The sequence below is a fragment of the Eptesicus fuscus genome, chromosome 9 (genome assembly GCF_027574615.1).
Source record: "Eptesicus fuscus isolate TK198812 chromosome 9, DD_ASM_mEF_20220401, whole genome shotgun sequence".
NCBI lineage: Eukaryota > Metazoa > Chordata > Mammalia > Chiroptera > Vespertilionidae > Eptesicus > Eptesicus fuscus.
In genome coordinates, this window is record NC_072481.1 from 28,178,438 (window position 1) to 28,204,222 (window position 25,785).

General features: G+C 47.8%; 1 protein-coding gene across 2 annotated transcripts in view; it reads right to left on the reverse strand.

Moving 5' to 3' along the window:
• Positions 1 to 25,785, reverse strand: part of ST3GAL3 (ST3 beta-galactoside alpha-2,3-sialyltransferase 3) — a 162,274-nt gene that overhangs the window by 44,575 nt on the left and 91,914 nt on the right. For both annotated transcript variants that reach the window (XM_008151241.3, XM_008151240.3), the window contains one exon: positions 19,808 to 19,900. In XM_008151241.3, the coding sequence (XP_008149463.2) occupies positions 19,808 to 19,900 (93 nt within the window). The remainder of the gene's footprint in view (positions 1 to 19,807; positions 19,901 to 25,785) is intronic.

Below are 25,785 nucleotides of genomic sequence, written 5' to 3' on the forward strand. Positions count from 1 at the left end.
GCTTTGTCCCAGGTCCCTGAGCGCTGACTCCCCGTCCCCCAGACATTTGTAAGCACTCCGGTTTTCAATAAATGTTTATGAATTATCATCAGCTTACTCTTACCTACTGTTTCTCATTACACTGTAATCCTTTCATCTTCACAAAAACCATTTGAAATAAGCATGACGGGTATTTTCCCTAATTTACAGATGCAGAAACTGAGATTCAAAGAGTTGAAGTGATTCGTCCTAGGTGAGAAGGGGACAAACCAGGTCTGAAACCTGAGATTTCTGATTTCAAAGTCTGTGGTGCTTACTTTAAGGAGGAAACTGTGCATGAAGCTCTCAGATACTACCGTGGACTGTTGAAGAGCATGTAGAAAATGTCTTGGAGGTATGAGAGAGGAACAGCAATGTGGGCTAATCGCACGATGGTTTGCAAGTTTGGTAGCTGGTGAACCGTTTTGCTCACGCCTACCAGGTCAGTTCTAGGCTTGTCTTGGTCTCTGTTTTATGTATACTGTTTGTACAAAGATAGAATGGCTTAATCATCAAATCAACAGAGAGGAAAGAAACAAGCTTATGTTGGAAATCCAAGGATGATCCAAAGAGCTCTGAATAGGCAGCTAAACAGGCAGGCCTGGTTTGGGCCCATAAATTCTATCCCAGTCTTGAGTGGGAAGGAGATGGGGACTAGACAACAGCACGTCAAGAACAGGCTTACGGTCAATGTGACATGACCACTAAAGTAGTGTCACTATGAGGCACATTAAAAATGGGAGGACAGCTTATCCTGATGCTTTGCACGTGGCAGGCCCCCTCTGAGCAAGCCTGAACTCCACTCTGGGTGCCCCCTAAAGGAACAGTAATAAAGTGGGCCTGACCCACAGAAGAGAACCAACACGACAGGGAGGGCCTTCAAGAGCAGAGATGTCTGGCTAGGGAGGACTTGAAGGCACATGATCACCAGCTTCCAATCTCTGAAATCTGAGAGAGAAGAGGGACTAGACTTGTTCTGTGTCTCAGGCAAGCGGAACTAGGCCCACAGGTGAAAGTCATAGAAAGGCAGATTTTGGCGTTTTCTTAGTTAAAACTCTCCAGTTACTGAGTATCTTGAAGTGGATGGGCTGCTCCTGGAAGTTAAGAGCCTCTGGCTGTTGGGCATGGGGGATGGACTAGGTACTCTGTGATTCTGAGACACATGGATTCCAGACCCACCAAGCCCAGGAGAGTGGCAGGAACCGTCTCCCCCTGGGCTGAAGCAAGTCCCAAAGTGGCAGCAGGTGCAGCCTCTCAGTGCTAGTGTCTGGGGACTTGACTGGTAGGGCTGCCTACAGTTTAGACAACTTGTTTTCTCTCTTTAAAAGGAAACACTTTAAAAAGAGAGGGGTTGTGGGAGACTATTTCTATCTCGGGTGTCTATTCCAAAGTTCTGGTGTTTTGCCAGGATTCAAGCATGACATACACAACACTGTTAAAAATAACCCTTTGATTGAACAGAAGGCATGGGAGAGAGGGGATAGCTGGGCCATTTTGCTAGAGGGTGTGGGAGGTGGGTAAGGAGAGGAAACATGTACCCAGAGACCCTGGGAAGGGTTTCATTTCTGAAGCGTTATGTAGACTCAAAGGGACTAAGGACCAGGGAAATACTGTCCATAACCGCTCCTTTCCAGAGAACTGACCAGTAACTGCCCTATTTTGGGTGTGCCTCGGATTCGAACAAGCTGCCAGTTTTGAAGGATTCTCCCAGGACCGAGTCTGCCATTTTTCAGTCCTGATTGCCAGCCTATGGGACAAAGGTCAGGGAAAGACGACAAGGAGCAGAAGCCAAGAAAGCTTAACAATGTCATAAGCCACAGAAAGGTCAAAGACACAGACCCCCAGAGCAAGTTCTACTAGATTTAGCTATTAGGAAATTTGTGTGTGAAGGCTTCCAGACATTTCCTTCTATAACTAGACATTTCACATAAGTGGAATTATAGTCCTGTTCCATAACTTGCTCTTGAAAAATTAATAAAAAAATTGTGGGGACATGTCAGTAAATGTAGTCTGACATCATCACTTTTAATGACTACATATTATTTCATCATATGGATATGCAACATTTACTTAATCATTCTCAACTAGGAGACACTGGTGTTGTTTCCAATTTTTTTGCTATTATAAACATGCTGCAACAAGCATCATATTACAATAACTTGCGTGCACAGATATGATTATTTCCTCATGTGAAATATTTAGAAGTGGAATTGTTGCATCAAATGGAATCCACATTTTATACTTTATTACATATTGCCTACATTGCCTCCCATAACTTTGAAGAGAACAAAATACTGTTCTCATGGTTTCCTCCAATCTCTCTGGCCATTCTTTCCTATTCTCCTTCATTAGTTTTTTCTCCTATGAATCCCTTTTGAGTTGGTATTCCCCAGAGTTATGTCCTCCTGCTTTCTTCTTCTCCCTCTAAAATGTATAACCTCAAATGCCTACAAGAGCCAAGAAGATACTATAAATACATTAGTTGGACCAGATGTAAGACAACAAGAAGTGGAGGGTTATGACAAGCTATAATGGACTCAATCCCTAAAAAGGATTTAGCTTATAAGCTGCCAGTTTGGGACCCAGTCTACACACCTACCCTATACTGCCTCACCCACTGTCAAAGAGTCCTCTACATGCTGACAGCTCCCACTGCCTGCCTCTAGCTCTGATCTTTCTTCCTGGATTCGAGGCTCACACAAGCATGTGATCACTCCCATCTCTCTCTTTCAGTGTTCTATAGACATCTCAAATCATTATGTCCACAACCAAATTCACAATCTCTGCCCTTTCCTCTTTTCTGACAAAATCAGAAACAATTGCTCTTCTTTTTGGGTTCCCAATCTCAATGAATGGCATCCCTATTTTTTTCTATCTTTAAAGCCAGAAACCTGAGAGTCATTGCAGATGCTTCCCTCTGCCCAGCCTTCCTCACCCAGTTAATCATCAAATCAATTCAGTAGGCGAAATAGGTGCGAGTTTTGACCACAAAGAGGAATGACAGGCTCCTGTCCTGGAGGGGTATATGTGGTAGTGGAGGGAGAAATTCCACACAAGATGTTCTGGGAAGAGAGAAGGGACACTTTGATTGTATTTCCTACGTGTTACCAAGTCTGTTCTCCATCCCTAAGGGACTGCCTTTAGCAGTTACTGTAACAGTCTCCTAACGGGCCTTCATGTTCCCAAGTTCCCTCCAATTCATCTTCCATTATTAGGTTAGAGCAGTCTCTCCAAAGAGCAAATCTGATCACGTGACTCTCTTGACTCTTGTCTAAAACATGTCAATAATTTCCCATTTTCTTCAGATCATAATAAAAATCCTTTTAGAGCGACTTGTAAAAGGGTCCCAGGCCCTGGATGACTTCTCCAGCCTTGTCTCTCAGCATTCTGGGACATGACACTGTGCCCCGAATATGCCGAAACCCTTGCAGTTCTCTGAGTATCCTGTGGCTCTCATGCTCTTAGTTTATACCTTCCCTCTGTCTAGAACACCCCTATAATTTTTCAACTGCCTAATTCCTATGAAACCTTTAAGACTTGGATAAAACACCACTTCCTTCAAAAACCCTCCTCTAACCACTTCGCCCCAAAATGATGGCTTCTCAAGGTGTTCTCTGCTACACACACTCCCGGTGCTGCTGGCTTACAGTCGGGAGGAAAAGGAACTTCCGGCATGTTGTCCAGGCTGCTGACGGGGGCCATGACAATGCCCTTACCTGGATGTCTTGGAGAACAGGCAGAGCTGAGAGAACACAGGGGTGTGGGGCACAGTGATTCCAGAAGAGGCCAGGAGTCCAGGAAAAGGCATAGTTCTTTGGCTCTGGTTGGGTATGGCCCTGAGGGGCCATGAACGTTTCAGGTCCACAGACCACATATACTGAGTAACTACTGACATAATCTATCCCATCCATTGACACTTGTAGCACCTACCCTGGCTAAATACAAAACCAAAACAGAAAAAAAAAAGTTTTCAACTGAATGATGGTGAGACATCACTTATCAATGAACCAATGAGAGGATCATCTCTGGCTTTTAAATGCCAGAAGCAAATAATTACAATGAAGATCAAGAGGTACTGTCAATAATGATAGAAGAGGAATCCTCCTTAGAAAAACAAAAGCTTTCTCAGTTTAATTTGGTGCCTCCTTTCTGTGTATTCACAGCATCCTATACTTTCAGCTACCATAACGTCAACACTCTGTGTGACAATTTTGTTTTTGTGTCTGACACCCCTTCCAGACTGAAGTTCTAGGGTAAAAATGATGTATTACTCTGCATCCTTAGTACCTAGCATGGTACCCACTATATGGAAATGCTTATAAGATAAATGGTAGGGGAAGGAGTGGGAAGGAAGTTTAGGCAAATACATTTCAAGTTGAGATGTCTGGTGATAAAGAGGGATAGATACAACAAGCCAGGGCAATATCAAGAAAACATTTCTTTCACTATGCCAGCGACATGAGGAAATTGTCAGGGAACTTCATAATGACTTATTTACATGAATATTTTATTTAAAGCAATGTTGTTTATAACAGAAAGAAATTGGGAAACAAAATCAAAAGGACAGTGGTGCTCACTTCTCTACGGGATGCTCCACAGGAACTTCAAGGTCAGCATTTCCCCCAATGAACTCAAAGCTGCCCCCAAACTTGCCGCCCCTTTATTCTCCAGGTTAGGAAGTGGTACAGCCATCTACCCAACTGCGTGAGCCAGAATCTGGGGATCTGTTTTTAGCCCTCCCTCTCCCTCATCTCTACACCAGCCACCGAATGTCATTCCTCCTTCCCTAACGTCTCTCCAAGCCCCTCTTGCCGTATCACTGCCTCCCGGCATCCCCCTCCCCAGTGTCACCTCCTCTAACCCTTTCTCCTCCACGTCAGGTAATGACCTTCCTAAAATTTCTAAAGCGTTGCCCTCATAATAAAGAGTTTTTATAAAATAAATAGTCACAGGATGTGAAGTACAGCACAGGGAATATAGTCAATAATACTGCAGTAACCATGTACGGCGCCAGGTGGGTGGGTAAGATCTTATGAGGGAATCGCTTCCTAAATTATATAAATGTCTCACCACTGTGTTAAACACCTGAAGTGCATATAAAGCAACACTGACTATCAACTGTGATGGAAAACAAAATGAAATAGCAAACTCCTCGGCGTGGCCTTCACGGCCTCTTCCCATCCCAGCCCCCACTCGGGACAGCCCGAACGACCTGCCAGTGTGTCTCCTTCCCTCTCCTAGGTTCTCTGCTTGGCAGCTTCTACCTGTCTCCCGACAGCCAGCACAGGTGGCACCTCCTCTAGGAAGCCTTCCCTGCCCTCAGTTTGGTCAGGGCCCTAAGCCGGTGTGCATTACGTCCTGGCTTGCTCTGTTACTGCAGTCATCACAAGTTCTGCTTGTCTTTCTCATCCTCTCAGCCCCTGGGGTCGGGGCCGGGGGCGGGGGGGGGGGAGCAACTGTTACTTATCACAGTCCCCCAAAAGCTCTGTAAAAGGCTTGGCAGAGTGGGGGTGTTTACGGGGAGCGGGAGGGGCAGAATCTAACTTGGGTCCCTTGGGGTCAGGAGTGGGGCAAGCAGTCACCCCGGGCAAGGTCTAAATGGGGCTCTGCGAGGCCTGGTTCTGGTCCCCACAGAGGTAGAGGGTGTGGGAGGCTTTGTCCCATGCCCGCGGGCACTCTCTGCCACATGGGAGCCTCTGCAGGGGCACAGGGATTAAGATCACAGGCTGTGCGGAGCGGATGCTGGCTTAATGACGAAGCCATGATTTCCCCAAGCCATTGATTTCCCCTTCATTCTTTAGGGCCTCTGAACTGCAGAAGCAGAAACTGCTCACCCTTCGTCTGAAGCTTTCCGTGACTATGCGGAAGACATGCCATCAACAGCCTTTTGTTTGGGCTTGACTTGGGGGAACATGCCAAGAAGTCTTGCTCAGTCTTTTCAGATGTCCTTTCTGTCTCTCTATAACCCTGCTCCGTGAAAGCTACTCAGTTTTTCTGGGGCTCCAAGGCGGTCACCCTCTCAGGCCCGCCACAGCCCACAGAGCTACTGTGTGACGCTTACTCGGCCTCGGAGCGTGCTATTGCCACCCCAGGGCCTGGAGTGGGGACCCTCAGTCAGGTATCTCCCTTTTCCACTTGGTCTGAATGTCACTAGGACCTAGAGGGACAAATTGAATTTACACCCCCCAGATGGTGATCTGGCACCATGCCTACATTTTTCAAAACCATTTCCCTAGTGCCCAACACAGGCATTTAATAAAAATGCATTAAAAAAGTGAACAGATATGCAATTCCTAATTATCTGAGCTAACTGAAGGAGCCCATCAAACTAAAAGCTCCTACAGGAAAATTCTTTAGAATTTACTATCTTAGAATCCTTCAGACTCTTCCCACCGTTGATGCTGGTGGTGTGGCTGCTGGAAGGAAGCCCAGCGAGTTGGGCCGAGCAGCAGGGTGGGCCTGGATGTAGGACGAGGTCAGCGGATGCCCCACTTGTATTTCCCTCTCCAAGCCAAAGCTGCTGTGACAAGCGTGCTGGCAGGACAGACAAAGGCAAGGGAAATGGGAGCTGTCCCAATTCATTCTCAGTAAGTGACACGGGGTAAATTAAAGGTGAGAATTAGACAAGGATTAGTGGAGGACTCGGGAGGGAGCCACGATGCAACGTGTGAAGTGTTGCTGAGAGAGATGCACAAAGAGCTGTGGGAGCCCCGAGTCCAACTCTGCCTGGGGACCCGGGGAAAAGCTCCACTGAGGAGGGACATCTGAGTTGGAGCTGAAATGTGGAGACTGTGAGGAGGGACGCTCCAGGTAGCACATGCACACGGTGCCCCCAAAGTCGAGTGCATGCCCCGTCCAGGCCCCTTCTGAGGGAGAGCCTGCCACAAGCAGCTCTTTGATCAGAGACCGCCCTGCTCTGTGCCAGGTGACATGTGAGCTGCTGTTCAAGTAAAGGCAGTGGGTCCATGGGCAGGGAATTGGGAGATGAGCGTTCCAGGTTGGGAAGCAGCACACGGGTGTAAAAGACTGTGGGTTGCAGGGCAAGGCCACCCAGCGGTTAGGGCACTGGGAGGCATCAGTTCTCTGCGGCTCTGTCGGGTGGTCAGAAGCCTTTTTTTACTAAATTACAAGATATCGGTTGCATCCTGGGTGGCTGCATTTTCCAAAAGTCACACTTCCCGATACGAGGAGGCATTCCTGTATCAACAAACGCCAATCACTGGGGTTTGTAAGCACCGTCTACACAAGTCCTGACGGCTCCCGTCAAGACACACACATACCAGAAGGTCTCGATAAGAGCTGAGGCCGCCAGGGTGTGAGGAGACAGAACGGCGGCAACAAGCACCGCCACTGCCTAGCATCACTTAGGTCAGTACCAGGCCACGGGCTGCGGGGACGTCAGCTGGTGGAGCCCCCACAGCTGCCATGAAGCAGGGACTGTCACTCCCACGCTGCAGGTGGGGAAGCTGAAGCTGGGCTCGACTAAGGGACCTGTCCCAGGTCACTCGGCTAAGTGGCAGAGCTGGGATTCAAACCCAGGTTCGCCCGACTCCAAAACCCAGCTCTTTCACCTGCCCAGACTGAGGAAGGCGAGTCCCAGCCCCACTCAATCTCTGCTAAGATGGCATGAAGAGGCGCTGTGAACCTGGTGCGTGCACTGGCGAGGCCTCGACCTCAAGGATCCCTGACCCAGTGGTCAAGTCAGGAGGCAGAGAAGCCCCTCTCCACCCCCCACCCCCCGACCAAATTCACCCCAGCACCAAGCAATGACTGTCTGAGTGGGCTGGACCACTTCTGCCCCAGCTACAAAGCACTCCACTTCCTGAAATCCACGCCAGCCTCAGGAAAGGGCTGAAAGGTAGCCCGTAATTAGCCCAGCCACGGCCTGCAAAGAAAATGAACAGCCGTGCCCAGCTCGTGTAGCTCAGTGGTTGAGCATCGACTGATGAACCAGGAGGTTACAGTTTGATTCCTGGTCAGGGCACATGCCTGGTTGCAGGCTCCATCCCCAGTGTGTGGTGTGCGGGAGGCAGCTGATTGATGATTCTCTCTCATCATTGATGTTTCTATCTCTCTCTCCCTCTCCCTCCCTCTCTCTGAAGTCAATAAAAACATATATATATATATTTATTTATTTTTAAAGAAAGAAAACAGCCTCCTGCTGGAGGGAACACAATGGCTGGAGCCTTGTAACCTGGTTCCTATCCTACTCTCTCTGCATCCAACTCCCAAGTCCTTCCTGAAAAGGGCTCAAGGCTGAATAGTGACGAGACCTGCTGTTCACCCAGGTCAGCCCTGGGGATCCAGATGCAGGGCAGAGAATGGCCGGTCCTGCGTTTCTCCCTTCAGCAAACACTCCTCCAGGGAGCTCCTGAGTGAGTACTGGACAGAGGTGGATGGAGCCAGGCTCACTCCTGAACCTGCACCCTATATGCAGCTCTCCCGGGCCAGACTGCAGCCCCTGAGCTCTTAGCTTCCTCCCAATAATTTGAGTGGCAGCAAAGGAATGCATCTCCATGAGGGTGTCTTTGCCGGAGCCCGCTGGAGACAGGGCTGGGTCAAGGGCCAAGTCCCTGGGATGAGCAGTCTTTCCCCGCAGCCGCCAGCACCGGGGCATGGTCTGCTGTGCGCTGCCCTGCTGCCGCTTGTAGTGCTCTTCATCCTACTCGGGAATACTAGGCCGTAGCAGAGCTGGCTACGCCGTATGTTCACAAGGTCACTGCCTCTGAGGAAGGACTCTCTCCGCCAGGAGAAAGTAATCAAAGCAGTGCTCATTCTCACTGCATCCTCCCTCAGGTGTAGGGGAGGAGGGGAGACAAGCCCGTCATGGGGGAAGGGACCTGGATGTCAGGGGCACCTGTGCACGCGGCAACCTCTGAGCAGAAAGACAAAGGCACAGGTGTGTGGGCAGTGGTTTCAGAGAGGGCACAAAAGGTTCTAAGGACAAACACAGAGCTGAACAAAGTCCCGCCCTTAATCCCTCTTGCTTGTCCTGAGGGTGTGCAGGGGGGTGGATGGAGGGGATAGGGAATGAGGTGGAGACAGCCCTTTATCCGGCTGGAACCTCGCTGATCACAGCCCCCATGGACATGTGGGAGCAAGGCCAGTGGGGACAGCAGTCACAGAACCATCTCTGATCAGGCCCCGCAGAGCTGTTTCTGAGCCCCATGCACATGCCCTGGCCCATGTGGGGGATCTTGCTCCACTGGGGGTATGCTTCGTGGAGCAAGCTCTACAGCTGGCCGCTAGCCTACACACTCTTTCTTCAGGGCTGAGCAAGAGTGCAAGGTGTCCTTTAGTGTCTGCCAACCATCTGTTTTCAAACCGTGTTCTCCAGTTGTACGGGAAACTTCCCCAGCGAAGCCCACAGAACACGGAAAGGGAGAATGGGTTGATCCCACCACAAGAGGCACAGAGATGTCACCGGCCAGCTGTCAACAGGCCTGCCTTTGTCATGCTGCCAGCGGTCAGGCTTGCATTTCCCCCATCAGGGTCTCCTAAGAGCAGGGGCCACGTCGCACATTCCTCTCCACATCACCCTGGACAATCTCATCTATCCTCTGAGGTTTCCACAAGGGTTATCTCCAATTGCTTTCCCTCCAGCCAGACCTCTCTCCTGAGAGATTCACCGACCTCAGGTTTCCTGGGTGGGGCCGTGGCTTCCCTCTGGCTCCTTCATTTGCCTACGAGTAATTCATGATTCCATGAATGGAATGGGAGCAGGGAGCAGAAAGCTCAGGTGGCAGGAGGCGGGCAAGGACTGGTTGTCCTGCCTGCATCTGGGAGAGGTGAGGCTGCAGCCCTGCTTCTCTCCTGCAGCTCTGGCTGTTTTTGGGGGGAGGCACCTATATGCAGCTGTGGCCCCCCTGCCCTGCCCCTGTGCAGACAGCGTAGAGAGAGCAGGACCAAGTCCCCAAATGCCAGCATCCTCCTTTCTGCAGCGCTCCTGCCTCACTCTGGAACTGTGTGAGTGGAGCTCAGACTTGGGCGCTCCCTCACTGAGGAGCCGGTGCAGGGCGGTTCCTGGCCTGGAGCCTCGCACAGACTGGGAGAAGGGCCAGGATCACGTTCCCTGCTTTCCTCAGCTCTCGCTCTTCCCCAGCAGCAGAGCTCCCCACGTGGGGATCTTGTACCTGAACCAAGAAAAGCAAAGCTGCTAATCTGACAAGATCAATCTTCAAATACCACAGGAATGCAGCCTGACTGCCTGCTTCCATACGAGACTACGCTCAGCTCTAAGCACATCTGCCTCTAAGCACATCTGCGGTTCCTACCTCCCATAGTGCCTGGAGCTGTGTCTGCAAGGCAAGAAACTGGCCCCCCTTCCCCCCATCGCTCCCCCCCCCCCCCACCTCACTTGCCACGTGTCTGACCTTGCTACTGAAGTCCCATCCTTCCGGGAATAGCTCAGACATCACCTGCACCAGGGAGTTGCCCTGATCAATTTCTTATCACCCCTTCCCGCTAAGGGCCTCCTCTGTCCTCACCGCTTCCAGAGCACAGATGCCTGGGTATGTGTTTGTGTCCATGCGCTGCCTCCCTAACCCCAAGTGCAGACGAGGAAAGGGAGGTTGGGAAAGGTTAAGCCAACCCAAAGCCTGCGCTCTTATCACTACAGTCCAATGTTTATCACACAATCTGTGAAGAAGGGCCAGTTTGTTTGGCTTTTTAAATTTCAACTCTGTCACAGAGTGATACTTTCATAAAAGTATAAAAAAAATAACTAGAGCCGAAACCGGTTTGGCTCAGTGGATAGAGCGTCAGTCTGCGGACTCAAGGGTCCCAGGTTCGATTCCGGTCAAGGGCATGTACCTTGGTTGTGGGCACATCCCCAGTAGGGGGTGTGCAAGAGGCAGCTGATCGATGTTTCTCTCTCATCGATGTTTCTAACTCTCTATCCCTCTCTCTTCCTCTCTGTAAAAAATCAATAAAATATATTTTAAAAAAAATAACTAGAAAAATTAAAACATAAAATTTTATTTTTAAATTATTAGGGTCAATTGACATACATTTACTTTCTCTAATTGCTATAGACATTTCTAAAACTTTATTATCAATTTCTCAAAAATTAGACCAGCTCACATCACTTTTGATTTCATTGCACACAACAGGCTCCCAACTGACAGGTGCCCTGCAGGGGAATTTTCTCAAGGTATGCCTAGTGCTCACGTTCAGGAAAATTAGAGAAAGGACTAGACATAGCTCCTCAGGTCCCGAACTGGGGCAGGAGAACAGACACACCATCAGGGGCAGTTAGCACACTGAGGCCTCGCACTTCGCCAGTAGCAGGTGAATTTATAACCAGGAAAAAACCAACAGGTGAGCCTGCAGTATCTACCTGTGCAAACAAGTGTGGGTCCCTAGTCATCTAGGGAAAGAGATCTGTTCCAAGAAAACACAACTTCTGGCCATCCACTGCAGACCCACCTGTGAGGGTTGGAGCACAGAGAAAAGAGGAAGACGATAGGGTATAAAACTATCAGGTACTCTGGGGCTGCATTCCTTGAATGGTGGGGGAGGCAGAAGAGGGAGGCTGAGACAACAAGTGAAATTAATTTAAAAGCAGAACATGGATCAGTTCCCGGAAGAGGTCAGAACAACTAACACTGAGGAACACATGAAAAAAAATTGATGGCTGAGCAATCAAGAGGACACAGATGGCCATTCCTCCAAGGACAGGCACTTAGTCTGTCTAGCCCACACAGGGCTGTCAGCCCTGAACACTCTGCAGAGAGGAGCTCTCTGCTCTTCCTGGAAAGGCCCAGCACCCACGGATTTCACTTTAGGGGGTACCTACTGAAAATATTTAAAATGTTCTCCGAGAACATTATGCTAAGTGAAATAAGCCAGTCAATGAAAGAAAAATACCACATTATCTCATTATAAACTGATGAACAAAAAGATAGATACAGAGGCAGTAAAGCATCAAACAGACTGTCAAATTACAGCGGGAAGGTTAGGGAGAGGTGGGGGAGATAAGAGATCAACCGAAGGACTTATATGCATGCATATAAGAATAACCAACGGATGCAAAACATTGGGGGGTGAGGGCATGGGAGTGGGGTGCGGGGGGGGGCAATGGTAAGATATGTACACATATAATACCTTAATTAAAAAAAATAGAGTAAAATGTTCTCTGAGCAAAAGGGATCTGCATTCCCCTATAGGCTCATGGTTCAGAGCCTGACGCAGGACATAAAGTGGGACTGGTGGGTTTGAGTCCTGGTTCTGTGCTACTGTGACTTTGGGTAAGTTACAGCTTTCTTTTCATCTGTAAAGTGGGGCATAACAACACTTACTCCACAAGGCTGTTGAAAAGACTCAATGATATAATGAATTTATGGTGTTTAGCACAGTGATTGGCACATAGTCAGTGCTCTATAAAACGGTGACATTTTATACACACAGGCTATCTTTGTTTCCCAATGAAAGGGAGGCTCTTTGTATACAATGTATCTTAAACAATGTTTGGGCATCTAGCCCTAAAAAACTGTCTGGCACATAGAAGGTGCTCAATAAAGATATAGAGGCCTGGTGCACGAAACTCATGCACGGGTGCGGTCCCTAGGCCTGGCCAGTGATCGAAGTGCGAGCGTCTGGCGTGGAAGGGCAGGTCCCAGCTGACCTCTGGGCAGCACCTGGGCCCCTGGATCCCTGCGCACCCCCCTCCGCCTGAGTCATCGGGCCCTGCTCGCACCCACCTTGGCCTGGTGCCATCCGCTCACCTGATCCACCATCCCGCCGCGGTCCCGCTCTCATTGGGGCCAGCAGCGCCTCCACTGCTGCCCACTGCCAGCGCTGCATCACTGACACCTGCCATGTTCTGCGCCACCTCCTTGTGGTTAGCGCACATCATAGCGAGTGGTCAAACTCCTGGTCAACCTCCCGGTCAAGGGGACAATTTGCATATTAGGCTTTTATTATATAGGATGTTGAATGAGCCCCAGCCAGTGTGGCTCAGTTGGTTGAATGTCATCCCATGCACCCAGAGGTCACTGGTTTAATTCCTGGTCAGGGCAGATGCCCAGCTTGCAGGCTTGACCCCCAGTAGGGGGCATGCAGGAGGCAGTGGATCGGTGGTTCTCTCCCACTGATGTTTCTCTCTGTCTCTCTCTCTCTCTTCCTCTCTTTCTCTAAAATCAATAAAAACATATTAAAAAAAAGATGTGTTGAATGAATGACATGGTAGCTATTATCACTAGGTTTATAGGAGAGTAGAATTGATGTGGCAACTTAAGGAATGGGAGAAACTTGAGTATGATTAAATAGTGATATGAAGGAGTCAGTAAAGAGAATGAAGATCTAGGTTTCTGGATCTTCAGGTCCAAGTTCCAGGAGAGGTTGAGAAATCAGAGCACAGGGAAGGGACTGACCTCGGAGAAGAGATATTCCAGAGGGTAGAAGTGAGAGGACTCAATGACTAATTGGATATTTGCTTGAGAAAGGAAGGAGAAAGAATGACTCTCAGATTTTTGGCTCAGGTGACAGAGTGAGTGGATAGTGGTGTCATTCACTGAAATAGGCAACGTGCTTGGACTAATCTGATTTACTGAAAAGTCAATGAGTTGGAGATACTAATTTTGAGATGTTGGAGAGTCATCCAAGTGGAGCTGTCCAGCAGGAAGTTAGGTACTTGAGTCTACAGATCAGGAGAGATTTGAGCTCAAACAGATTTGGGAGTCATCAGCACACATGTGTTAGCTGAAGCAGTGAAGTGAGAAGGGAGCCATAATGCACCCTGGCAGACATCAACAGTTCAGGGTGGGCACAGAAGAAGGAGATTGTTTGCAAAAGAGACTGAGAAGGAACAATCAGAGAAGTAGTAGAACTGGAAGGGAGTTTGGACAAAGAATTTATGAGGAGAGTTTCAAAATGGAGGAAGAGATCACTACTGTCACATGCTCAGAGACGTCAAAATAAAAAGGAGAAGGTCTATCCACTGGATTGGTCAGGTAGTCCTTTTGGTGACCTGGACTAGAGCACTGCAGGGCGGGGAGAGTGGGAGAGGAAGCTAGACTACAGAGATGAAGCATTAGCGGGATGTGAGGAAGTGGAGAAAGCAACTATAGCAAGCCTTCTGCACACGCAGGGGTGGGGCTCACTTTGCTCCTGGCATGGAAGGACAGTGATTCTGTAGAAGTGGACAGTGCTCTGCTATCCTCTGTAATTTATGGTACAGGACAAGCTTAGCAAGGATGCCTCTCAATCTTAGCTGCGCCCCCTTCTCCCCTCCCACCCCGTTGCAGTGATAAAAGTCCCAGGATCCTTCTCTGGAATGGCAGAGAGGGAGGGGTTTTGGAATGTGGGGATACCAGACACCCAGCTACCCTGGCCAGGAGCCCACAAGCTCTCAAAGCCCCCAGGGCAGTGTAATAGGCCTCCTGTACCTTCTCACGCGAGGGTCCTAAAACAGGCAGCTGGGACTCTGTCAATACTCCAGACGTGCTGCCTCAGAGAGCTCAGAAAGGTCTCAAAGGCCATCCTTGTGCTCTGGGGAATTCATCCGGTTTGGACCATGCACTGACTCCTCAGCAGTGAGAATCACAGACACACACAATCACAGATAAACACCATGCGCCCTGGGCTTCCTAGAGCAAAGTGTGTCTTAGGAGAAGTGAGGCTTTCCTTTGTAGAGCTGTAGCAATTCTACATTGATACCTCATTTGCCACCACCAGGCATCTGGTAGACCTCTGCACTGTGACGACTAGCCAGCCTGCCCATGAGATAGCAGCCGGGAGAGGAAGCGGAATGCAGCAGGTAAGCATGTGCAGTCTGTGGTTAGAGTGCTTGGGTTAAAACTTGGCTTCGTCATTTCCTATCTGTGTGACCTCAGGCAAATTGCTTGATTTCTCTACCCCTCTATTTCCCCCTATTTAAAAATGGATTAATAACAATACCTATCTCATATGATTGTTGGGAGGATTAAAACAGAAAAAAAAAATAGGAAAAGGTCTTAGCACAGGACCTGATACATCAATACTGATACATCACGAGGTGTTAGCTATCCTGGTCGCTGCTGCTGGCACTGCTCCGCAGCATGGCCGTGGTCTGGGGTTGGGTTCTGCTTCCTGCCATTTTTTGCCATTGAGTGGCTCCACTGGCCACCATCTATAAGACATGATAGATGATAATTGAGTGGCTCCACTGGCCACCATCTATAAGACATGATACTCAATCTTTCACCAGAGCACAAAAAGAGCCACTCAAACGTATGTAGCAAAGCACTGCCAGGAAAATGGGTGTGTCGATGAAGGTTTTATGTCGATTAAGGTTTTATATTATTTTTCTTTAAACCCACAGTGTAAATGTTTACCATGACCTATTCTGAAATCTTTATTTCTTTCTGAAAAACTTACCTGATTATAAAAAAGTCATTGAGAAGATGAGAATTTACTTAGTAAGTGTCTAACAATTATGCTAAAATGATTTAACATTTATAGCCCCAAGATATATCATCTCATTTCATCCTCTTGACTAATGAGTTAAGTAATGCTCAGACTTTCCAAAGATCACACAGCCTGTTAAGTAAAATATGAGGACTTGCCATCTCCAAATCTCAAGTCTTTCCAATCTATTGTGCATTGGTATGTGTCAAAATAATTGCTTTTTTCTAGTAGCTCTCTCCATGGGAACAGTGTTTTATCAACATTCCTCACACCCTCAGACTTCCCTGAGGGCAGATATTAATATCCATTCATAAAACAAATAATAAGTGCCTACTATGTGCTAAAGGCTCTGCTAAGTGTCGGCAGCCATGAATGTCTCTATTCTAAGAAGTGCAGAGCCTACTATGGTAGAAGAAACATCAACAAATTACAAATAGAATAACAGCTATGCGTGTAGCACTGATAATACAGATTGAGGAAAGAGTAACTGGGTGCATGCAAAGGGGTGGAGGTCGCAGAAGACTTTTCCATTCCACGAGACCAACAGATAAAAGGCCCCAATCCAATGTTTAGAGCAGAGGAGATGCTCAATAAATTTGAGTTCCTTTGGATCTTCTGCCAAAATATGTATCCAGGCAGACAAGTTTCAAGAATAAGGAATGAAAGGAGGATCTCCCAACAGATAGCACAAATGTGTGAGAGGGAACAAGCTGGCTTCCCAGAGAAGCAGGACTCTGCAGCCTGGACCAGACGGCACATCAGCATCCCTTCCATGACCACTGCCTGATCCACTGCCTGTGCGCAGGTGTGGGTGTCAGTGACTAGGTGAGCACAAGGAGGAATGAGGCTTAGGAATGGAGTGAGAGTATGCTTAACATAGCACGTGGTAATAAAAAAAAAAAAGAGAGAAAGATTTAATGGTTTGTTTTTATTAGAGCATGTCAAAACTAACACATCAAGAGTTACCCGAAGAACTTTTGTGTCAAAATATTGTTGCTATAAAATTAAAAATTCTGAATTTACTTAGAATTTTTGGTTAAAATATCAAGAAACACTAGCTAACTACCAGGAAAAAAACCCCAAACAAACCTAGATCCCAACACCAGGGATCACTCCTAACACCAAAACAAGACAAAACCCAGGTGGATTAATAATTCTAATATAAATAAAGCTAAAAACGTACTGGAAGAAAACACAGAGGAAGGCACCGTTACAAACTACTACAAGTGGATGTAAATTCAAAACCTGCTATAACAGGTAATTTGCCAATAACTTTCAAAATTAGTCTTGATCCAGAAGTATCACTAACATTGTACAAAAAAAGTTATTCACTGAATTAATCTTTCAGTTTTAAAGACTGGCAATTGCCTAAATGTCCACAGAAAGGTGCCTGATAAACTACAGCACAGTGCATCTTTATAATGGAATGCTATGTGAAAAAAAAGCAAAGGACTTCTATTTCCAGTCATGATGGAATAACAGGGATGGGAATTACCCTCCTACCTTAAACAACTAGAAAACAAGTCAAAATATATGAAACAATCATTTTCAGACCAGTGAAACCTAAGATGGGAAACCTAGAGAGAGCCCAGCAGTCTTTCCGAGTTGAGATCTAGGTTTAGGCAGGCCAAGGAGGCTAGAACTTGTGGAGAAGGCGACCACAGAGGACGGAGCTGCACAGAAAGCTCTAGAGATCTGCAAGAAGGTCCCTCAGATGTTTGGCCAAGTACCGATCTGTGCATACACGAGTGGAAACTCTGAGGCTGAAGAGAGACCACCAGGAAGCAGTAGATGAAACAATTCCTGGTGTTCACAAGGGCTGGGAATTGTTTGGACTCACACAAACCAGAGTGCAAATTAGTCAGCCAGAATGGAAATACCTCCTACTGCACGAGGCACTGTGTAGGCCTCAGAAGGGTACCACATTAGTAATGGAGATAAATTTGCCATAGACAAAGGGTTGCTCAAGACACGTACTAACAATGTTAAAAACAAGTTGCAAAAGGATATACTGATTCCAAGTAATTTGACTGAATGTCCAAGAAAAGTCACAGAATTTTTTAAAATAAAATCTCTACCCTTATAGAGCTTACATTCCAGTGTTTGGATTTTAAAATTATTTTTAAATCCTCACCCGAGGATATGCTCAGAGAAAAGACGGAAGAGAGAGAGAAACATCAATGTGAGAGAGATACATAGATTGGTTGCCTCCTGCCCAACTGGAGATTGAACCCGAAACGGAGATATATGCCCTAATCGGGAACTGAACCGGCAACACAAACTTTTAAGTGCACAGAATGATGCTCAACCAACTGAGCCACTGCGGCCAGTTGAAAATTCACACAATTTAAAGCAATACAACAAAATCTAACACAGAACAATGTAAAATTTGCATTGTCTGGAATCCAATAAAAAATTATCTGGCAGACATAAAAAGAATCAGGAAAATATAGGCCAAAAGCAGGAGAAAAATCAATCAACAGAAACTATCCCAGAAATGACAGAGATGATGGGATTAGCAGCTATTATAAATATACTAGAGGCCCGGTGCACGAAATTCGTGCACGGAGGGGGGGTTGTCCCTCAGCCCAGCCTGTACCCTCTCCAATCTGGGACCCCTCGAGGGATGTCCGACTGCCCGTTTAGGCCCGATCCCAATTACACTCTAATAAACCTTATTTTTACTAAAAGTATGATACATCCCTACAATTATATATCATGAAATCATTTTTAAAAATAAGATGATCCATTTACACTGGTAGCAGGATAATCTCTAACATATACTATTAGGAGTAAAAAGCAAGATACAGAACAATAAATACAGTATGTTCCCATTTACGGTAATATTGACTATCTCTGGGGAAGGGACCTAGAGTGGGAGCATATACCCTTTGGGCTGTTTTGAGTTATTTATTTTTTTAAATCGCATGCTCACATTACTTTCAATTAGAAAAAGTAAAAGAAACTACTTAGAGGTCAAGGAAAACCCACAGGTGCCTGCCCAGAGGACTGAGTCCTGTAGGCCTGAGAAAACACTGTAAGAATATGGAACACAGTGCCAGATACTTACGAGGTGCTCAGTAAACAGCTGGGGAAGCAAAACATTGGGATCAATTCAGAGGCAAATCCAGGACAAAGAGAGCTCTATCTGAACACCAGATTTTCAGCCAGACGAGCCCCTGTTACACAAGTAGCTGAGTTTGCATCGCTCAGTTAGAAAAAGAAAAGGAGCATAAAACCCACATATCCTGGATTTAAGTTTGGGCAGGCTGTTTCTCAGCACTCCTGTGCAAGCACACTGTGAGCCCTCACCTCAGCCTTCTAAGGGATGGGGTGCAAGCCCTTCCCCCAGGGAGCACAGCGCACCCCAGGGCTCCTCCGGTGGTCCAAGAGCTATTCACTATGCCCAGAGGGTCCTGAGCAGCCTTTCCCCTGCCCCACCAGGTCAGACACTCCCCTACTCTTCTGAAGGAACGAAACAACCCCGACAGTCTCCCTGCACTCCAGGCTGCAGACGAGACCATCTCAGCACGGCAGGCCCTGCTCCACACTAAGGCCTCCGTAAAAGAAAACCCGGAAGGAAAAGGCAAGATAAGCAACCAAGGTCCTTCAGCAGCCTTTGGTAAAAGGAACTCCCAGGGTTTGGCACAGCTTTGTTCAGCAAGCCTGTTATCAAGAGAATCAGGAATCCAGAACGCAAAGCGGACAAGGAGATGGTGTCAGAACAGCCAGCCTCAGAAACTCCTCTTTGATCCCTGCTTTATTTGGCCGTGCCTCTCCTAGTTTCCAAAAATGTTTGACCATTGCCCTGGCTGGTGTGGCTCAGTTGGTTGGGCATCATTCCAGTTCAATTCCTGGTCAGGGCACATGCCTGCCCGGGCTGCCAGCTCAATCCGCAGTAGGGGGCGTGCAGGAAGCAGTCGATGGATGTTTCCCTCTCACATTGATGTTTCTCTCTCTCCCCTTCTCCTGTCTTCTCTCTCAGTAAAAAAAACAAACAAAAAACTTAAAAATTAAAAAAAAAAAGAAAAGAAGTTTGGCCACTGATACTCTGACTAGGCTCTCCTGTGCTGGATACCCTTGCCTGGCTGCCTCTGCATGCCTGGTTTCCACAGGGCAACCACGTAGGTTCTACCTCCTGCCTCTCTCCCACAGAACAAGCTGTGCTGGTAGGTGAACAGGGGATGAGATATAGCAAGGGCACAGAGTGGGACTGGGGTGGGAACCAACCAAAAGCAAAGTCCTTTCCAGGTACCCACAGACTCAAGGACACAGAAGGGAAGTTCCGACAGAATCTTGTTTTCTCTGGAGCACATCACTTGCCATTAGGGCAGGGTTTCTGACTCCCACTCCATGGACCAGGCAGGCTGTCTCGGTGGTGGGAAGAAAGAGGGGCACTTACCGGGGGAAGATGGCAGTCATCAAGGCTGAAGCATAGCCAGGCTTGCAAGCTCCCTCTGAGAAGTTTGCGTACTTGGTGGCTAACTCCGCAGGCCTGTGGGAAGAGAAGGAGAGTCACAGCCTGCCAGGCATTCCGCAGTCAGGGGGTTACTGGTTTGTGAAGAACTGTAGGTGTTAAACCTTGAATAAAGCTTCATTCCCTACCATCAGCACTTAAGTCCTTCTTCTACACCAAGGCTTTGGGGGTTCGGGGGAGGGCAAAACCCCCCAAATCAAAAAGCCCTAAAAGACTAGGTAGATAAATAAGCAAGGCCCATCCATGGAACTTAGTAAAAAGAACTCACTGGGTTCGCATAGATTCTCTTGCAGTAACTCTGATACCGAGAAAATCAGGAACTCCATCCAGGCTCCCAGACTGGGAACGTAGAGCCTGGACCTCTGAAGAGAGAGCTGCTCAGGCTTTGATCAAGTCAGCGGCACTGCCCTTTCCACATCCTTCTATATCCTACAGGCCAGCCTCATCTGCCTCGATGCGCTCCAGCCATGGGAGCCGCTCAGGGTGCCCTGAATACAGATCACATGAACGCTGGGGCTATTTACTGCGACCATCAGACATTTAGTTGAGAAAGTTCTCGTCCTCTTCTATTCTCTCTGCCTAGAGTGTTCTTCCTTGTCCTTCTCTACTTGGCTATGCCTACTGGGTTTTCAAAACTAAGCTCAGATGCCAACTTCACTGGGAGTAATTCCCTGACCTCCAGACTGCCCCCCGCCACCCACACTACATGCTAACTCCCATCAGCACTCACTGTGCTGTGCTGTAACTGTTGGTAGCACGTCTCTCTCTTTACACTGTAATTTCCTGAGCTCAGTCTGATTGAACCCTGCACCCCAGTACCTTACACAGAAACGGGCAAAGATCCTTATAATTTTATTAAGGAACAAAATGACCCTGAGCGTCTCACTGTACTTGGACTGGAACCAAGACAGTCTTGGGAACCCACAAGTCAGAGATGGCTAAAAATTTTTCAGAAGACTTGTGTGTTTCAGCCCTGGCTTTGTTGCCGTGTGACTGTAGACAAGTCACCTCATACCTTTGGGCTTCAGTGCCTTTATGTGTTCAGTGTGGGGCTGGAGTAGTCTGGAGAAAACTACATGGGAAGAATAGGATACTTGCAGTGACTGCTGGGGCTGGAGGCCCTGCATGCTGGGGAACCTGAGGAAGTCCCGGTTGACTGCCAGTCCCCAGTCCCAGCCTCCCCCGCCTCCCCCTTTGGACCTGCTGCCAAAACTGATCACTCTGATGCCCAGCTGCTCTACTGTGCTGGGGCCCTGTGGCAAATTTCCCTTAGGGCTGCCTTCCGCAGGGACTGGGTGGGGTCATATAAGGTGGTGGTGTTGAGGGGGAGGGGCTGGCACCTGCACTAGATAGCCAGAAACCATGGGGCACTGCCTATCATGTGTCATGTGTGACTTACTCATGTGCCACTGAGGGCCTAGCCCAGGGTCGTACACAGAATAACTGCTCAGTGAATTTAGACAAACTCATCTGTATCCATGTGCAATTTCTTCTAGAAATCCATGTATTTTTTAGCCATCCCTACCAATGAAATTTAAAGCCTGAAATGCAAAAGCAAATGATGAGTGACAAGCCAGGGCAGGGACTTTATTTGGTAGGCAAAAGAAAGTCAAAGGCTTAACAAGAAAATTTACATAGCAATATTTTTTTTAATGTAAACAACAGTATTTCAGAAACAAAATATAAACTACATTTCAATTACTAAACTTACTGGAAGCTTTTGGACTAGGCACAGTGATGACAACATTATAGATTTTTTTAATTACTCCTCTTAATAGCCATGTGCTATTAATTATTAATTTCTACACAAGCTCAGGAAGATGAAGAGACTTATCCAAAATCACACAGCTAGTAAGCGGCAGGTACTGGATTTGAACCTGTTTCTAACACCAGTGCAGGAGCTCTTAACATGGCACTGCCACCAGCGTGGATCACAGCAAGTGCCATCACAGGGAAGCGGAGCCGAGGGCAGTGCACAAGTGGCAGTGCAACTGGAGATGGGAAGAGGGTCAGAAGTGTGTATCTGAGCAGCAAGGCATCATGAGTTCCTCATACCCTTGTCTCCCAACCCCCCACCACCTGCCTGCCCACCTTGTACAGTGGGTCCCTGCGGTCTTTCTGAATTCTAGAAAGTTTCACAAAGAATATGAAAGATGAATGGCAGTTGCCTCTTTAGCACAGTGCACTGCATGAATACACGTAGAGTAAGAGACACACCTCTGGCCACCTCTCTCCTCTCTAGTTTACACCATCAACTTTTGGCAAGGTGCTTCAAGAATAAGGGCTATGGGACAGTCCAGCGTCCATGGGCTCAGGTAATCTATGGCAGAGAGGAGGGAGCACCGGCAAGATGGAGCACAGGGAGCCAGGACCCAGCAGGAAAGGCTCTTCCCATGGCAGTGCGAGGTGGTCACACATCAAGGATGGTTGGCTCTGAACACCCTCCATGCCCCTGCCCAATTCAAAAAGCAACAGTAACTTCCAAAACACAGGGCCCTGGGTACAGTGGGTGGGTGAAATTATTACCAAATTAAAATGCCTTAGACATGGCCTCCTGACTATCCCAGTACGAGAAGAATAGGGGGAGTGTTGGGAACTCTGAGTCATACAGCAGGCTGGGACCCCTGGGGCAGTTAGCGGTCAAAACCACCAAGACTAACAGTCGCCAACTCCCCAGGGCCAGAATAGTTAGTTTCTCTAAGGCACTCACACTCCAAATGCCAGGAGGCCCCCACAGATGTCTGATCAAATCATGCAGCCCTTGTTCTGCTCATACCCTGCAGCTGGCCTTTCATTTCGGGAGCTTTAGCATTTCAAACAGTAAGAGCACCCATTGTCCTACAAACGTGACTACCAAGACCCTGGGGTGAAGAGTGTAGACCACTGCGCTCTCAAGAGGAAATCCAGATGGACAGACTGGAATCTGAAAGACGGAACCAGACTTCACTCCCCTGCTTCACTCACAAGCACCAAGTTGAAGGAGTCAGGCCAAGCAGTGGGTTATAAATAAGAAGTGTAGGATCTGGACTCAGACCCGTTCTCAGAGGACACTGGCAAGCTGTGTGGCCTTGGGCAAGCGATGGAAAATCGGACTCTCAGCTTCCTCATCTGCAAATGAGAACCACTCAGTTCCCAGGGATCTTGGGGGGGATGTGGTGAGAAAGCCCACATGGACGGTAGCACCACACGTGTACTGTGAGAGATGAGGTGGCAGCAGCAGGCAGCCAGGCTTTGAACACTTGGCTCAAGTTTGGGTCCTGTCACCAGGGAGCGTCGCTGAGTGATTTCCAGTGGAAGAGTGCATTGTGAGGCTCAACATTTGGGAGACAAAGAGTAGCACTGCAAGAGGAGAGAGTGTGATGTCTCAGTTGCCAAGGGAAGGAAGTATCTCAAGAAGGACAGAGGGACCAGCTGTGCCAAACATAGGGGTAGGCCAGGTGTGGCCCAGGACTGACAGCTGGATTTGGCAACATGAGGTTACTCCTGACCTTGAAAAGAGCTGTTTCACTGGTGGGGTGAGGGCGAGGGGACGAAATGCTTATTTCATTGGACTTAAGAGAAACGGAAGAACTGGAGACATGGAATATAAACTGGAGTTTTGCTATAAAGGAAGACAGAGAAATGGGGCAATTAGCTGGAGGAGAGAAGCAAGGAAATATTTTAGCATGTTTATAAGCTGCTTAGAATAAGAGAAAAACTCATGAGTAGTCGAGATGGGACAGTTGTAGGAAAAATGCCTTTGTGCAGGTGAGGGGAAAGGACTTAATCCAAAAGGGTTGGTCTTATCTCTGCTCAACCTGCCCTTCCCTGTGATTACCTGTGCATCTTGCAATATTCCGTTTAAGCACCGCTTCCTTTATGAAGCTTTTCATGATTACTTCCCTTCCTGAGTAGAAACAGCCCTTTCTGCCTGTGGACCCCATCTTACCTAGAGCTAACTTCCACCTTCAGCTTGCCCACTTGTCTCCACACACTCTCTTTCTCTCCCACCTCCTTCCCTTCCTTCCTCTCATTCATTCACTCACTCACTCAACCAATATGTAGAGGCAACAGAGTGACTCTGCTTGAATCTGTATCCTGACTCAATCCCTTACTGGCTGTGTGACTTTGGGCACGTGATTTAATTACTCTGTACCTTAATTTCCACATTTCAAAACTGGGATTATAGTAGTACTTCATAAAGTTGTTGTGAGGATTATGTTGAGAAAAACGGGCTTACTACAATGCCTGGCACACAGTTTCTTTCTAAATACATGTTAACAGTGACAATCTTACTGTTATCTGCCAGACATTGGCCTGGGATTAGGGATAAAATGACCAGGACAGAGTCATGGCCTGGCACTCATTACACTGAGAAGTAACTATCCATTTACATGTATTTTTAAAAAATTAATTAATTAAATTCTTTATCCTCACCCAAGGAGTGAGGATATTTTTTTCCACTGATTATTAAAGAGAGTGGAAGGGAGGAGGCAGGGGATGAACCTGCAACCCAGGTATGTGCCCTTGACTAGAAATCGAACCTATGACCCTCCAGTACACAGGTCAACACTCTAACCACAGAGCCATGCTGGCCAGGGCATCTACTTACCTTTTTCTCCTAGACCAGTGGTTCCCAACATTTTGTTGGCCATCCCCCACCTAAGCATCTCTAAAATCCTGATGCCCACCCTGTGATACATAATTATTATTATTCAAAAAGTAAACTCCTAGTCATGTGTAGGGAGCCTAAAAGGCCATTAACGTGGTTTAAACAAGCTTCCAAAGAACATGGAATCCATGAAAGAGAAAAATAAAAGAACAAAAGGACAGTTGAAGTACTGAAGAAGAAATTGTTAAAAAAATAATATGAAGTGATATGAAAAAATAACAAATAAAGCAAAACATATAAGAGAACTGAAATGCATAAATATATCACAATATGTATTTATTAGTATCCTATATAATAAAAGACTAATATGCAAATTGACCATCACTCCAATACACAAGATGGCCACCCCCATGTGGTCAAAGATGGCTGCCCTCATGTGGACACAAGAGGGCCACCACAAGATGGTCAGCAGGGGAAGGCAGTTGTGGGCAACAGGCCAGCAGGGGAGGGCAGTCAGGGGCAATCGGGCTGGCAGGGGAGGACAGTTGGGGGTAATCAGGCCTGCAGGGGAGGGCAGTTGGGGGCAACCAGGCTGGCAATGGAGGGCAGTTAGGGGTGACCAGGCAAGCAGGGGAGGGCAGTTGGGGGAAGACCAGGCCTGCAAGGGAGGACAGTTAGGGGTGACTAGGCTGGCAGGGGAGGGCAGTTAGGGGTGACCAGGCCAGCAGGGGAGGGCAGTTAGGGGGCAATCGGGCCAGCAGGGGAGCAGTTAGGCATCGATCAGGCTTCAACAGTTATTCCTGAGGCAGGGGAGTGGTTAGGAGGTGATCAGGCTGGTAGGCAGAAGCAGTTAGGGGCAATCAGGCAGGCAGGCAGGTGAGCAGTTTGGAGCCAGCAGTCCTGGATTATGAGAGGACTGGGATCGGACTTAAACGGGCAGTCAGACATCCCTCGAGGGGTCTCAGATTGGAGAGGGTGCAGGCTGGACTGAGGGACACCCCGCCCCCCGTGCACGATTTTCGTGCACCGGGCCTCTATTATATTGTATATGAGGCCCCTAGAACCATAAGAAATGCAAAAAATTCACTGTTAGTAACTCATTCTCGAATTGCCCCCCTTAAAAATCAAACTGCCCCCCTGTGGAGGGTGTGCCCCATGTTGGGAACCACTGTCCTAGACCATGAAAACTGAGCACAGTGCATAGCACAGAATACATAAGTACCCAACAAAATGTTTGTCAGACTAAACCCAACTGGTTAACTTGACTTGAAAATTAATTGAGAAGAAGTGTGGGGGAGAGGTGGTGATAGCG